The following is a 16,666-nucleotide window of genomic DNA, read 5'->3' on the forward strand; positions in this document are numbered from 1 at the left end:
TCCTAGTGGTGGCTGCTTAGTCGTGTCCGACTCTGCGACCTCAATGAACTATAGCATGCCAGGATCCTCTGTCCTTGGAATTCTCCTTAGTGGGTAGCCATTCCCTTCTCTAGGGGTCTTCCCAATCCAGGGGTTAAATCCAGGTCTCCTGCATTGCAGGCACAATCTTGACCAGCTGAGCCTCCTGGAAGCCCAGTTTATCCTAATTTGCTATTAAACAGATTTTGGTTAATGTGTTTTTTTCATTCCTGTAAGTTCTTTTTAGTTCTTTTCAAATGTGCTTGCTAGGTCATTTGTCCAAACCCTTGCCAAGTCATGCAGCTTGCCTTTATATCTTCAAATCTAATATTTGATTTATAACCAGCACCCGTCAGTTGCACTGTCTTTTGGCCTCGAGGTTTTCTGTTTGTGGTTCTTGTTCATGTCATTGTGTTTTCTGAAAGCTTTTCTTGTGGGCTGGTCATTTGTTCTTAAAAATATCTTCTAAGGAAAAATTTTAAATGTGGGATAAGGGTACCTTACTCCAAAATACTTTGAAATATTTTGAAGCAGCTTCAGTTATTTCATCTCTATGTACTTCACCAGGCATTAAAAAACCTATGTTTTCTTAAGTAATTATAATACTACTATTTCAGCTAACAAAATAATTCCCTGGTGTCATGTAATACCTGCTTTTTGTTCAGATTCCTATTTCCCCTTTTAATGTTGCAGTTTTTCAAATCAAAATCCAAACAAGGTACACACTTCTTACTATTACCCACTTTAAGTCTCATTTAATCCAGAGTAACCCATCATTCATTCTTTTCTCCCACCATTGTCGTTTTAAAGATGCTGAGCCATTAGTCGCATAGAATATCCTTCATTTTAGGTTTATCTTTGTTTTCTTGTGGTCACTTTAACATATTTTCTGTCACCAACATTTCTAGTAAACTGAAATTTAGCTTTAAAGACTTTTAGATTCATTTATTAATGTTTGGGGGCAAGGATTCTTGTTGACGCCTTGTTTTGTCACCTCAGGAAGCACGTTGTCTGGTTGACTCACTCTTGACGATGCAAAGATTGGTTGGTGGGGTCAGGGGGTGATGGTGTAGTGGTGGTGCTGGAAAGTGTCCCATCAACCTTTTCTCATAGTGTTCCTCCTTTAATGACCTTCCCTTCAGCCAGTTGTTTCACGGTATTTACAAAGTAGTGACTTGCTAACTCTACCATTCTTTCCATATTAGTAGCAGGAGTTTTCTGAATTTACAACCCTTCTCTTAAAAAGAACATTCCTTCATTAATAGAACTGTTCAGTAATCCAGAGACACAGTTTGGATAGGCTTGGCAGATACATGCTTAATTTTTTTTCCTTTAATTGCCAGTTTTCACTAAGGGGATGGTGCCCTAGTTACCTCCGTCAGTGACAACAGTGAGTTTTTTGTTTATTTATTTGCTTATTTTTGGCTGCACTGGGTCTTTGTTGCTGCACGTGGGCTTTTCTCTAGTTGCAGCAAATGTGGGCTACTCCAGTTGTGGTGCTTGGGCTTCTCATTGTGGAACATGGGCTCAGTTGTGGTGCACGAGCTTAGCTGCCCCATGGCATGTGGGATCATCCTGAACCAGGGATGGAACCTCTGTCCTCTGCATTGACAGGAAGATTCTTAACCACTGGACCACCTTGGAAGCCCACTGATTTTTTTTTCTATTTTTTACATTTGAATATGATTAAGAAACTCATACATCTTAATACATTGGTTTAGTTTCAATCAGTTGCAGTCAGTATTCTTTTAGCAGGTTACATTGTCCCAGCATTAACCAAAGGGAACCTTTTCAGCTTGACTCTGAGCCTTTTTTGAAAGACTGTTTGTCTTAGCTGGCTTTCTGGCTTTCCTGATTTTGGGCCCAAGAAGATGCTCAGGGCTCCTTTGAGTATTTCCTGTCCCAGATGTGGAATCAAGCTTTTATCCAGGAATCTATTCCTTTTAGTAGGGAATGTGCTTGGGGACCTCAACTGATACTGGAATGTCATTACCTCTAGGCTCTTTCAGTAAGGAGACCTAGGGATCTTTGGAAAGCAAACGAATTATAGTTCATATTGATGTTTCCAATTCAAATTATAGAGTTTTCAAATTTTTTTTTTAATTACTCTCTTTGGGGTGGAAGTAACCCAGTTGTTCACTGTGAGATGAATGAATAAACAATGGAGTGTGTATGTGTATATTCAACCTTAAAAAGAAATGAATTCTGACACATGCTACAATATGGATGAACATTGAGGACATTATTTTCAGTGAAATAAACCAGTCACAAAAGGACAGATACTACAACATTCTACTTACGTGAGGTTCTGTTACTGAACCAGGTTTGTTCATCTAACATGCAGTGAGCCAAATGCTGGGATGCTGAAGTTTGTAGCAGAGAGAGTTTATTCATGAGCCAGCCAAGTGAGGAGATGGGAGACCAGATGTCAGATCTCCATCCTTGAAGGCAAGGGACTTGAAATATTTATGGGATAAAGAACTGGTGGTGGTGGTTTAGTTGCTAAGTTGTGTCCAACTCTGCAACCCCATGGACTGTAGTCTGCCAGGCTCCTCTGTTCATGGGATTTTTCCAGGCAAAAATACTGGAGTGGGTTGCCATTTCCTTCTTCAAGGGATCATCTTGAAAGTACAGGGAAAGGTGATATTGGAGGTAGGGAAAAGATAGGCAGACCTATCTCAGTTACATGCTTCTTTATGGAATACATGTTCAAAAATAGAAGCACTTGGCATGATTTGAGGTGGAATTTTTGACACTCTGACATCAGAAGGTCATTCGTTGGACATGTGTGCAGGACCAGTTTTTAGAGTTAGTGGTCCTAGCCAGTCTTGGCTGCCTTGAACTGGACAAGCGCTGACTCCAGGTTTCTGAAAAACATCTTAAGAGCTCATTACTATGACCCATGTATCAGAGGTGTTACCTAGGGGGCGGTTAGGGAATCAAGAGATAATTAAGGCAAACTTGGTCAGTGAGGGTGGCTTATAAGTAGAGGCGTTTTTAACAAGCTGTTCCCTTAGCTACTGTTCTGTAAGACAAGCTCAAGAATTTCTGTCGGTCATTTAATCCTTTCTGTTAATCCTATGGGGCATGGTTTCAGTTCCTAGAGGAGTCAGAATCAGAACGTATGATCCATGATGGTTGTCAAGGAGCCATGGTAGGAGGAGAATGGGAAGTTGTTGTTCAGAGGATGTAGTTTTGCAGGGTGAAGAGTTCTGAAGATGAATGTGAATGCTGGTAACTGTTACACAGCACCATGAGTGTACTTCATTGCACTTAACTGTTTACTTAAAAGTGGTTAAGATCATAAGTTTTATATTATGTATTTTATGTTATCACAAGATGAGTTGTGACTCTTACCTCACCCAATAAAAAAAATTTTACTCAAAATAGAACATAGACTTAAATGTAAGAGCAAAAGCATAACATTTCTAGAAGAAATCACAGGGGAAAATATTCACACCCTTCTCTGAAGCTAAAGTTCTTAGAAAGCTCTTTTATAGACTGTGCTTTTGGAGTTACAAATGGACAACACCAGGATAAAAACTTTTGAACGTCAAAGTCACTATTTAGAAAATGAAAAGATAAGTCACAGACTGGGAGATAGTATTATATTTGCAAATCATGTTCCTAATAACAGATATGTCCAGAGTGTATGAAGAACACTTACAGTTCAATAAGAAGACATAACCCAGTTTAAAAAATGGGCAAAGGATTTGAAACAGACACATCACCAGAGAAGATGAATAGATGGGAAGCACCTGGAAAGATGTTTAACATCATGAGTCATAAGGGAAATACAAATTATTATCATAATGAAGCTCCACTTTATACCCTCCAGAATAGCTGTAACCAAAAAGAAAGTGTTGACAATGATGCAGAAAAATTGGAACCACTACAGACTGCTGGTGGGAATATAAAATTGTGCAGTCGCTTTGTAAAGGTTAAATATAAAGTTAAATATAAACTTACTATACAATGCAGCAATTTTACTTCTTGGAATTTACCCACAGTAAAGGAAAACATGTTCACACAAAGATTTGTATAATAACTCAGGACTATAATCTAAATGTGGATTAAGTCGTGAATGTACAGACAGAATGGAACACTATTCAGCAATAAAGGAGCAAACCGCTGGTGTGTCTGTAACATGAATAAACCTCCAGAGCATTGTGCTGAGTGAAAGAAGGCAGGCACAGTGTCTAGTATGGTCCCTGTCATATGAAATGTCCAGATAATGCAGATCTGCGGACAGAAGCAAGGCAGTGATTGCCTGGGGATCAGAGGTGTGAGAATGACCTTGGTTTCAGAGGAATCTTTGAGACAGTAGGAATGCTACAAACCTGGATTAAAACTTCCATTTATTAAAAATCATTGAATTAAAAAAATACTCGTTTATAAAAGCTTTATTGGGGTATGATTTATATACCATAAAACTCACCCTTTTAAAAAAATTAATTCATTTTTTGCTGCTACTGCTGCTGCTAAGTCGCTTCAGTCGTGTCCGACTCTGTGCGACCCCATAGATGGCAGCCCATCAGGCTCCCCCATCCCTGGGATTCTCTAGGCAAGAACACTGGAGAGGGTTGCCATTTCCCTCTCCAATGCATGAAAGTGAAAGTGAAGTCGCTCAGTCGTGTCCGACTCTTAGCGACCCAATTGCTTTACAGAATTTTGCTGTTTTCTGTCAAACCTCAACATGAATCAGCCATAGGTATACATATATCCCCTCCCTTTTGAACCTCCCTCCCATCTCCCTCCCCATCCCACCCCTCTAGGTTGATACAGAGCCCCTGTTAGAGTTTCCTGAGCCGTAGAGCAAATTCCCGTTGGCTATCTATTTTACATATGGTAATGAAAGTTTCCATATTACTCTTTCCATACATCTCACCCTCCCCTTCCCTCTCCCCATGTCCATAAGTCTGTTCTCTATGTCTGTTTCTCCATTGTTGTCCTGTAAATAAATTCTTCAGTACCATTTTTCTAGATTCCGTATATATGTGTTAGAATATGGTATTTATCTTTCTCTTTCTGACACATTTCACTCTGTATAATAGATTCTAGGTTGATCCACCTCATTAGAACTAACTCAAAAGCCTTCATTTTTATGGCTGAAAACTCACCCTTTTAAAGTGTACCTTCATTTTTAGTTTTCAGTTCAGTTCAGTCGCTCAGTCGTGTCCGACTCTTTGCAACCTCATGAATCGCAGCATGCCAGGCCTCCCTGTCCATCACCAACTTCCAGAGTTCACTCAGAGTCACGTCCATCGAGTCAGTGATGCCATCCAGCCATCTCATCCTCTGTCGTCCCCTTCTCCTCCTGCCCCCAATCCCTCCCAGCATCAGAGTTTTTTCCAATGAGTCAGCTCTTTGCATGAGGTGGCCAAAGGACTGGAGTTTCAGCTTTAGCATCATTCCTTCCAAAGAAATCCCAGGGCTGATCTCCTTCAGGATGGACTGGTTGGATCTCCTTGCAGTCCAAGGGACTCTTAAGAGTCTTCTCCAACACCACAAAAGCATCAATTCTTCGGCCCTCAGCTTTCTTTACAGTCCAACTCTCACATCCATACATGACCACTGGAAAAACTATAGCCTTGACTTAGTTTTCACAGTTGTCTAAATATTACCATCTCCAATTCCAGAACATTATCATTATTTCCAAAAGAAACCCTGTCCCTATTCAAAACACAAAAGAAACCCTGTCCCCATTCAAAACCCACTGTCCAAAAGAATCCAAAAGAAACCCTGTCCCCATTCAAAACCCACTGTGTATCCCCTCCTTCCCCTGTCCCCTTGTCAGCCATTTAGCCTACTTTGTGTTTTCATGAATTTCCCTTTTCTAGACATTGATATAAATAGAATCATATCACGTGTGTGGCCTTGTGTATCTGGCTTCTTTCATTTAACAAGCGTTTTCAAGGTGGGCTTTGTGTTGGTCTCAGCCTGTCAATGATGCTGTGACTAGGAATGCCTGGGGCGGGGGCTCACCTGGGCCCCACTAGTCACAGCCCCCACAGACATTTCCCCAGTGAGCCAGTGCCATGGTTGGACCTGCCCTTGTGCTTCTTACTGGGATTACAAGATGCATCTCAGCGACAACCATCAGGGATCTTTAAAAACATGAAGTTTATTACTGAGCACCCTGGGAGTAGGTGGCACAACAGGGCCACACAGCAAAGAAAGAGCGAGAATGTGGACTTGGAGTTCTGCCTATATTTGCGTCACTGGGGCTTGCCAGTTCATTATTTATTGGTGAATTTAAAATAAAATTAAGAATTAAAGGCACAGGAAGGGAAGAGCGGGATCAATCAAATGAGCAGTCATCCAGGTCACCCAGGGCTTTCTACAAGGGGACTGTCAAGGCAGGCAGCCTGGCTCTTTATCTAGTTGTGTGGCTGGAAATGAACTTACCCAAGATTGATGTCTCTGAAGTGGTACCTCAGAAATCAGAAGCTTTTGGTACAATCAGGCATTTGCATTATAGTCAAAAAAAGCTAATTGGCTAATTGTCAGGTACCTGTACAGTGTAGTACAGAAGTTCATCATATAGTAGCATTCTTCAGTGCTTTATTCCTTTCTATGGCTAAATAATGTGTAGATCACATTTGGTTTATCCATTCATCCATTGATAGGTATTTGACTGTTAGAGTCATGCCATTAAAAACTTTTGTGTCAAGCCTTTCTGTGGACATAGGCTTTTAATTCTCTTGAGTGGATACCTAGGAATGGGATCTCCAGATAATACAGTGATTCTGGGTTTAACACCTTGAGAAACTTCCAATCTGGGTCCAAAGTGGTTGCTCCATTTTACATCCCCACCAGCTGTGCAGGAAGGTTAAAAACTTTACTCTTGTATCTTTTTGTCATGTGCTAGATATCTTGGGTCATAATAACAATGATATAACTGTCATGTCCTATAGCGAACATAAGATGGTTTTAAAATAATAACAATTTGTTACTACTGACAGGGGTACTAAATGAAGTTTAGTAAGTCTTTATACCTCATTTTATCTGAGGAATACGTAGTTAAATACCACCTGTTAAGGTCAGGAAGAAATATGATTGTCTCTTACAGTTTTGTTTCCAGTTGTATAAACAAATGTATTTGTTGACATTTATTTTCCACTTTAGTGATTGCCTTCCCTCCTCCTTTTGATCATGTGAAATATTTACATGATTCAAAACTAGTAATGGAAATAAAAACAAAAGGTAAACAAATGGGACTTAATTAAACTTAAAAAGCTTTTGCACAGCAAAGGAAACAATAAACAGATTAAAAGACAAACCTCAGAATGGGAGAAAATAATTACAAATGAAACAACTGACAAAGGATTAATTTCCAAAATAAACAAGCAGTTTATGCAGCTCAATACCAGAAAAACAAACAACCCAATCCAAAAAATGGACAAAAGATGTAAACAAACATTCCTCCAAAGAAAACATACAGATGGCCAACAAACACATGAAAGGATGCTCATCGCTCTAATGAGAAATGCAAATCAAAACTACAATTAAGTATCACCTCACACTAGTCAGAATGGCCATCAATAAAATATCTACAAACAATAAATGTTGGAGAGGATGTAGAGAAAAAGGAACCCTCTTGCACTGTTGGTGGAATGTAAATTGATACACTATGGAGATTCCTTGATAAACTGGGAATAGAACTACCATATAACCCAGCAGTCCCACTACTGGGCATATACCCTGAGAAAACCAAGAGACACATGTACCCTGGTGTTAACTGCAGCACTTTTTACAATAGCTAGGATATGGGAGCAACCTAGATGTCCATTTACAGGTGAATGGATACAGAAATTACTATACATATATACAGTGGAATATTGCTTGCTTGCTAAGTCGCCTCAGTCATGTCCAACTCTGTGCGACCCCATAGACGGCAGCCCACCAGGCTCCCCCATCCCTGGGATTCTCCAGGCAAGAACACTGGAGTGGGTTGCCATTTCCTTCTCCAATGGAATATTACTCAGCTATATTTGAGTCAGTCCTAATGAGGTAGATGAACTTAGAGCCTGTTTACAGAGTGAAGTAAGTCAGAAAGAGAAAGACATATATTAATGTATGTGTATGGAATCTAGAAAGATAGTACTGATGAACCTGTTATTTGCAGAGCAGCAATGGAGATGCAGACGTAGAGAGCAGACTTGTGGACACAGTGGGGAAAGGAGAGGGTAGGACGAATTGAGAGAATAGCATGGAAACATACATTGCCATATGTAATATAGAAAGAAATGGAAATTTGCTTTGTAGACACAGAGAGCTCAATTTAGTGCTCTGTGACAACCTAGAGGGGTGGGATGGGGTATGAGATGGGAAAGGGGTTCAGGAGGAAGGGGACATATGTATACCTGTGTCTGATTCATGTTGATGTATGGCAGAGGTCAACACAATATTATAAAGCAATTGTCCTCCAATTAAAAAAAAATGTATAAAGTAAAAAGATGGAAGCATGCCTGCATCCAGACAAGCTTCCATCTCTCCTACTCTATCCCTTCCCTCCTCCAGAGGTAATCAAAGTTTCTAGTTCATCTTAGTGATTCTTTTGGAAGTAAACACATACATACCTGACCTGACTCAACACTTAGCCTTGTCAGGAAGCCTTTTTTCTGCCTCTTGCCCTGGGTTTCCTAGAGCTCAATATGCCCTGTATTCTAATGTGTTTCACCCATTTTTACACCTTGTATTTTGTTAAAACAGCTTCTGGTATGAGCGTCCTCTGGGCCTTTCCTTCTGACTGCTTAATGCCTTTCTGCCCTCCCTTTGCTCCCCTTTCCCTCTCATCTTCTGAATCTCTTTTCTCTTCATCCCTCTCTTTGCCTGAATGTTTTTTCTTACTTCTGCTGATTACTTTGGTCTCCATTTCGCAGTGAAGACCCAACCTCCTAGGAGGGACTGTTTGCCCATCATTTCTCAGCAACCCCAGCACTGTTAGGTCACTTAGTGACTTTGGGAACATCGTTTTTTAGTCACCTGCAGCCCTGTGCCTCGAGGGTTCAGATTCCATTTGGGAGGTGCTCTCTCTTTGGGGGGGGGGGCTTATTTACTGGTGACTTTGGAGATTGGCACCTGTGGCCCCTGCTCCCCCCAGCAATGCAGTTAGGTTGCATCTGCTAGATTCTGAGGTTTGTGAGGAGCCCTGTCACCTGGGTCCATTTGTCTGTGGATGTCTCTGGCTTCTTTTACTATTCTGATAGGCCTCTTGTTTCTGTTGAGAGATTAAAAGACTACACTGCCACCCTGATCTCACCCTACTCTCAATGTTTCATAACAAAAAGTAAGACTCAGTGAGAGAGATTAATTGAGTTGTTCATGGACATCCAGATATTGAGAAGAAACTCTACTGAAACAGACTGTTTCATCCAAGATCTATTTCCAGTGTCCACCCACCTAAAGTGAGTGAAAGTGAAAGTCGCTCAGTCGTGTCCGACTCTTTGCGACCCCATGGACTATACATACCGTCCATGGAATTCTCCAGGCCAGAATACTGAAGTGGGTAGCCTTTCCCTTCTCCAGGGCATCTTCCCAACCCACGGATCGAACCAGGATCTCCTGCATTGCAGGTGGTTTCTTTACCAGCTGAGCTATGAGGGAAGCCCAGAAAACAGGGTCATTTACTCCTTAGCACCTGGCATCATGTTCTTTTTAAGTGTCTGCCCAAAGTTGTTTAAATCTCAGGGTGGTTGCTGCCCTTTTGGGGTTCCTGGGGGTCTGTGCAGAGTCTGGGTGGGAGGCTGTAGTCAGTGTGCTGGGTCCCCTGTTTCCGTTTGCTCTCACTTTTGTCCTCTCAGCAGCGCTGGCCACAGTCTGCAGAACCCCCGAGGCAGCCAGGGTGAGTGCATTCACTAGCAAAAGAGACCAAGGTTAGAAATGTGCTCTCAAATGTGTGCTTGCTCTTGGGTCTACAGGTGCCACCTCTCCAGGAGCGAGACAGTTCATGCAGTGTGAGCAGAAAGCTCCAAAGTGAGAAATCCATCCTGGATCAAGGGACCCCTGACCAGAAGCCTCTCTCTGGAGGACCCCAGCAGAGGCCCAGGAGACCTGGGGTCCTGGAGTGGCTGCTTATTTCCCAGGACCAGCCGAAAGCCAAGAAATCCTGGGTGAGTCCTTGTTTGTTTATTTCCACTTCTTTTCTTTATTCCTTTTTAATTTTTTTTTTGGTAGGGAAAGGGATGGAGGTCCTTAGGTGGGAAGGTTAAAGTAACTTTCTCCTTAGGTCATGGAAGGTCCCTGAAGTCCCCTGTTTCCTGGTTTCCGCAGACTCAATTTTCAGCTCCTCCACCCCGTAATTTTTTAAAATGCATATTGTTCTTTTTATGTGTTTACAAAATGTGTATCATTATTGATGTGAATCCATTTTTAATATATCTTCATGGCATGTACATGTGTATCTCCTGCTCTATTGCTTATATTTTTCATTAAGCACTTTGATTCATTAAGCACCATCCTGTTAGATGACCATCAGCAGTGTCTGGGTCTTCCCTTGCCTCACATTCTCTGTCACTTTTAAGTGCTGTTATTCTTTTTAATTTGAGCCATTCTGGTATGGTGGTATCTCTATGGATTTGCTTTGCATTTCCTGCTGGCATGTTTTTTGGATATTTTGTTACCTTACGTGGATGTTTTATGCCTTTTCTTATCCACTAAAAGGCGTTTTTATGTTCTGGAAGCTTCTTAGAAATGCTGAGTTTCAGGCCCCACCTCAGTCCTGTTATATCACATTTTTGTTTTAACATGATTCAGTGATTTGTGCACATTGACGTTTAAAGCAAACTTGATACCAAATCCACATTCATGTTTTACCTGCAGTGCTTCTTTCACCTCCAGTATTTTGTTTTGACAGTTTTCAAACACAGGGCAAAATTGAAAGCATTTTACAGTGAACATTTGTATACTCATCACCTTGAATTTACCTTTAACATTTTTATTGTATTTGTTTTATCACGTTGTCCATATTTCCATCCCTCTGCATCTCTCATCCCATCTTATTTTTGGTGTATTTCTTAATATGTTTCAGCCAGCATGCCTCCCTCTAAATACTTCAGTTTGCATAGCATTAACTGTTGTTCAGTATTTGTTTACAAGCTGTTGTTGGGTTTTTTTTGTTTTGTTTTGTTTTTTGGCCTTTTCATTCTGTTAATGCTGTCTTTTGATGAACAGCTGTTTCTAATTTTAACTTAATTTAGTTTTTATATATTTTTATTACTTGTGCTTTTTGTGTCCAATCTAAAAACGTTTTTCTTATCCAGAGCTCATGAAGACATCATTCTTTGTTCACATTTATCTTTTCACAGGTAGACTTATTATACATGTAGAATTATTTATGTTTGGTGTGAGTAGGAGTCAAGATGTGTTTTTTTCATCATACTGTCTAATTGCCCCAGTCTCACTGAAGTGATTGACCTCTCCCTATGTCTTGCAGTGCCACCTTGTTGTATATCAGGAGTCCATAAAAATGGTTTGGTTTCACAACTCATTCTGTTCCACTGGCCTACTTTTCTATCCTTAAGCCAGTTTCACACTATATTTATAATGTCTTGCTATCCAGATGCTTCTGGTTTTGGTTATGAATGCTGTCAACATTCATGTGTGGGTTTTTGTGTGAACATGAGTTTTCAGATCAGTTGGGTAAATATCTAGGAGCTTGACTGCTGGATTGTATGGCGATTCTGTTTAGCTTTGTAAGAGACTGTCTTCAGAGTGGCTTGCAGTTTTGCATTCCCACCTGCAATGAATGAGAGTCCTTGTTCCTCATACTGACCAGTAGTTGGTATTGTCAAGTTGTTAAACATTTCGCCATTCTAATAGAAGTAAGGTGGTATTTCATTGTGGTTTTAAGTTGCATTTTGCTAATGGCTGACTAGTATTATTGAGTATCTTTTATATGTGTTTTATTCTTTTTATATCTTTGGTGAAATATCTGTTAGAGCTTTCCCTCATTTTAATAAAAATGGATTGGGTTGTTTTCTTGTCACTGTTTTTTTTAACACATATACACACATCAACAACACAGAGTTCCCTTTTCCCCACACCCTCTCCAGCATCTAGTGTTTGTGGATTTTTTTTATGTTGGCCATTCTTACTGGGGTGAGATGATACCTCATTGTAGTATTGATTTGCATTTCTGTAACAATTAGTGATGTTGAGCATCTTTTCATGTGCTCTTTGGCTATCTCTTGTCATTGATTTTTAAGAGTTCTTTCTTACTCGAGATTTAAATCCTTCATAAGTGATTTCCAAATATTTTCTCCCTGTCTCTGGTTTGTCTTTTCATTTCCATGACAACAACTTTCACAGCAAAATATTTTAATTTTGGTAAAGTCTGTTTTCTAAATTTTAATTTTTTTAAATGGGTTTTGCTTTTGGTATCATATCTAAAATTTCATTGCCTAAACAAAAGTACATGAAGTAAAATTTTTTTCTCTGAAATTTGTATAGTTTTAGTTTTCACATTAAGTCTATGATCCTTCTTATGGGGTATGTTTTGAGTTTCCTTTCTTAATGTCTGTGGATGTACAATGGTCCAGCATCATTATAAAGCACCATTGTTGTAAAGATGATCCTTTCTCTGTTGAAATGCTTTTGTGTCATGTTAAAAAACAACAACAAAATCTTCAAGAGACAGTGTTTATATGGGTCTGTTTCTAGGCTCTCATTTCTGTTCATTGATTTTTGTGTCTAATTTTTCACTAGTATCATGCTATCTAGATTTCATAGGAAGTTTTAAATTGGGCTAGTGGCAAATGCTTAACCTTTGTTCCCTCAGAATCGTTATGGCTGTTCTAGTTTTTTGTCCTTTCATATTAATTATGGAAGAGCTTGTGGATAGCTACAAAAAACTTGTTAGTAAATCTATGAATCAAATTAGGGAGAATTCACATCTTAACAATACCAACTTTTGCAACCTGTGAACACCCTGCATCTTTTCATTTTTTTAGATCTTTGATTTTTTAAAACACTGTATTTTAGAGCATACATGTCTCTACATACATATTTTAACATCTTAACCATTTTAAGTGACACTTCAGTGGTATTGTTTATTCTTTTTATTTATTTATTTTTGGCTGCACTCAGTCATCATTGCTTTTATGAGGGCTTTCTCTAGTTATGGTGAGCGGGGGCCTCTCAATGCGGTGGCCTCCTCTGTTGTGCTCCTAGAGCTGGTGCTCTAGGCCTGGGCTTCAGTAGCTGCAGCACACTAGCTCGATAGTTGCAGCTCTCAGATTCTAGAGTGTGGTGGGCTCAGTAGTTGTGGTGCACAGGCTGAGTTGCTCTGCAACATAGGGAATTCCTGGACCAGAGATCGAACCCATGTCTTCTACATTGGCAGGCACACTCCTGTCCCCTGCCCTACTAGGGAAGTCCTTCAATACATTCATAAAATTGGCAATCATAACTATCATCTGTCTCCACAACTCTTCCTCTTGAAAAACTGTAGGTCTATATCATCAAAACCATAACTCCAAACTCCCCGCCGCTCCATAAGCCCTGGCAAGCACCATTCTACTTTCTGTTTCTGTGATTTTGACTACTCTAGTAGTACATACTGGAGAAGGCAATGGCAACCCATTCCAGTACTCTTGCCTGGAAAATCCCATGGACAGAGGAGCCTCGTAGGTTGCAGTCCCTGGGGTCGCTGCGAGTCGGACATGACTGAGCAGCTTCACTTTCACTTTTCACTTTCATGCATTGGAGAAGGAAATGGCAACCCACTCCAGTGTTCTTGCCTGAAGAATCCCAGGGACGGGGGAGCCTTGTGGGCTGCCATCTATGGGGTCACACAGAGTCAGACACGATTGAAGTGACTCAGCAACAGCAGTAGTACATACAGTACTTGTATGTATACAGACATACAGTAATTGTCTTTTTGTGACTGACTTTTCTCACTTGACATAATGTTCTCAAGGTTCTTCCTGGTTATATTGCAGAACTTTCTTCCTTTTTAAGATAGAATAATAATTTGTTGTGTGTGTATATCACATTTTGTTTATCCATTCATCCATCAATGAATACTTGAATTACTTTCACGTTTGAGCCTCTATGAATGAAAATGCTGGTATAAGCATGAATGTACAAATACCTCCTTAAGACTCTGCTTTCACTTCCTTTGGAGATATACCCAGAATTGGAGTTCCTGGACCATATAGTAATTCTAATGTTTAATTTTTTGAGGCGCCATCAAACTGTTTTCCACAGCAATTACACAACATTATATCCCCACCAGCCATGTACAGGTGTTCCAGTTAATCTGTATCCTTGCCAACCCTTGTTAATTTTCATGGTATTTGAGAGCCATCCGTGTAAGATGAATCTCATTATAGTTTTGATTTTCATTTTCCTTATGATTAATGATGTTCACCATCTTCATGTGTTTATTGGCCATTTGTGTCTTCCTTGGGAAAATGTCTATTTACATCCTTTGATCACTTTTGAAGAATTTTTTTTCGTTGAGTTTTAGTTCTGTATGTATTCTGGATATTAACCCCTTATAAAATATGTGACTTACAGATACTTTCTCCCATTTTGGGAGTTGCCTTTTACAATGTTGATGTTGTGTTTTGATGCAAAAAATTTTTAAATTTTCATGAAGTCCAGTTGATTGGTATTTTCTTTTATTGCTTGTGCCTTTTGTCATATTCAAGAAAGCACTGTCAAATCTAACATCAGGAAGCTTTTGATGCTGTGTTTTCCTCTGAAGAGTTTTACATAGTTTTAGGTTTTACATTTAGGTCTTTGATCTATTTTGAGTTTGTTTTTATATATGGTATTAGATAAGGGTCCAACTTCATTTTTTTCATGTGGATATCCAGCTTTCCCAGCATCATTTAGTGGAAAGACTTTTCTTTTCCCATAAATGATCTTGGAACCATTGTCAACAATCATTTAACCATATATGCAAGGGTTTGTTTCTGATCGCTCTTCTATTCCATTGTTAACCTCTATGCAAATACCATGTTGTATGTCAGTCTTTCAGTCTTTATGCCAGTTTCACATTATTTTGGTCACTAGTTTTCTACTAAGTTTTGAAATTAGGAAGTATGAGTCCTCCAACTTTGTTCTTTTTCAAGATTGTTTTGGCTATTCAAGGTCCTTTGAGCTTTTTCATATATTTTAGGATGGGTTTTTCTATTTCTGGAAAAAATATTGAAATTTTATTAGGGATGGCATTGAATATGTAGATCACTTTGGATACTACTAACATATTATTAAGGAACATAAAGTATGTTTCTCTTTATTTATGTCTCATTTCTTTTAACAAGATTTCTAGCTTTCATTTTATAAGTCATTTACTTCCTAGGTTAAGTTATTACTTCTTTTTAAAATTTTATTTATTTATTTATTTTTGTTTGCACTGGGTCTTTGTTGCTGTGCATGGGCTTTCTCTAGTTGCGGAGGGTGCACAGGCCTCACTTCCTTGCAGTGCACAGGCTTCTCATTGCTGTGGCTTCTCTTGTTACAAGCACAGGCTCTAGGTGCGTGGCTTCAGTAGTTGCAGTTTGGGCTCTGGGTTGTGCTGGTTTCAGAGTTGTGGCACAGGAGCTCATTAGTTGTGTCTCGGTCCCGAGAGCACACACTCATTAGTTGTAGCACATAGGCTTTAGTTGCCCATAGTATGTGGAATCTTTTCAGACCAGAAATTGAACCAGCATCCCCTGCATTGAAAGGCAGATTCCTATCCACTGTACCATCAGGGAAGTCCAAATTATTAGTTCTTTATGATACTGTTATAAATAGAATCATTTTTATAATTTGCTTTTCTGATTGATCATTGTTAGTGCATAGAAACGAAGCTCATTTTGGTGGGTGACTTTGTGTCCTGTTATTTGCTGAATTCATTTATTCTAACTAGGTTTTGGTGTGTATGTATGTCTGTGGAATCTTTAAGGTTTTCTACATATAAGATGATATTGTCCATGAACAGAGAAATAATATTACTCGGTTTCTAATTTGGATCCCTATTATTTCTTTTTCTTCCCCAGTGGCTCTGACTAGAACTTCCAGTGCTGTGTTGAATAGAAGTGATGAAAGCAGGCATTGGTTCCTCATTCCTGACCTTAGAGGAAAAGCTTTGTCTTTCACCATTGAGTATGATGTTCACTGTAGAGTTTTAAGATATGACTTTTATTATGTTGAAATACTTTCCTTCTGTTCCTACTTAATTGTTTTTATCATGAAAGAGTGTGGAATTTTGTCAGTGCTTCAATTGAGATAATCTTTGAGATAATCATTTTTTTAACTTCATTCTGTTAATGTGATGTATTACACTGAGCAGTTTTCCAATGTTGAACCATTCTTGCATTCCAAGAATAAGTCCCATTTGTCATGGTGTATAATCTTTTTAGGAAGCTATAACATTCTGATTTGAATTTATGCCAGCTTAACTTCAGTGACATACAAACACTGCTCCTTTACCGATCTGTCCCAACTCCTTTTGGTTGTTGATGTCATATGTTTATACACTGTGTGCCCCAGATGATAAACAGTTATTTCAAATGCATTAGTCTCTTACAAGTATATACAGGACGAAATGTAGAGTTACAAATCAAAGTTAAAATAATACTATCATTAATGATTACACAGGTATTTACCTTTGTTCAGATCTTTATTTCTTCAAGACAGCTTCTAGTTATTG

The 16,666-nt window shown here is 39.3% G+C and overlaps 1 protein-coding gene across 10 annotated transcripts in view; it reads left to right on the top strand.

The window, feature by feature from the left end:
• The window catches only part of ZNF268 (zinc finger protein 268), a 33,673-nt gene that overhangs the window by 7,483 nt on the left and 9,524 nt on the right, over positions 1-16,666 (top strand). For all 10 annotated transcript variants that reach the window (XM_070769223.1, XM_019977170.2, XM_070769224.1 and 7 more), the window contains one exon: positions 9,942-10,133. Coding sequence is in view for 5 of the 10 variants with exons in the window: in XM_019977170.2 (XP_019832729.2) it covers positions 9,942-10,133 (192 nt within the window). In the remaining 5 variants the exon portion in view is untranslated. The remainder of the gene's footprint in view (positions 1-9,941; positions 10,134-16,666) is intronic.

Source organism: Bos indicus, chromosome 17 (genome assembly GCF_029378745.1).
Source record: "Bos indicus isolate NIAB-ARS_2022 breed Sahiwal x Tharparkar chromosome 17, NIAB-ARS_B.indTharparkar_mat_pri_1.0, whole genome shotgun sequence".
Classification (NCBI taxonomy): domain Eukaryota; kingdom Metazoa; phylum Chordata; class Mammalia; order Artiodactyla; family Bovidae; genus Bos; species Bos indicus.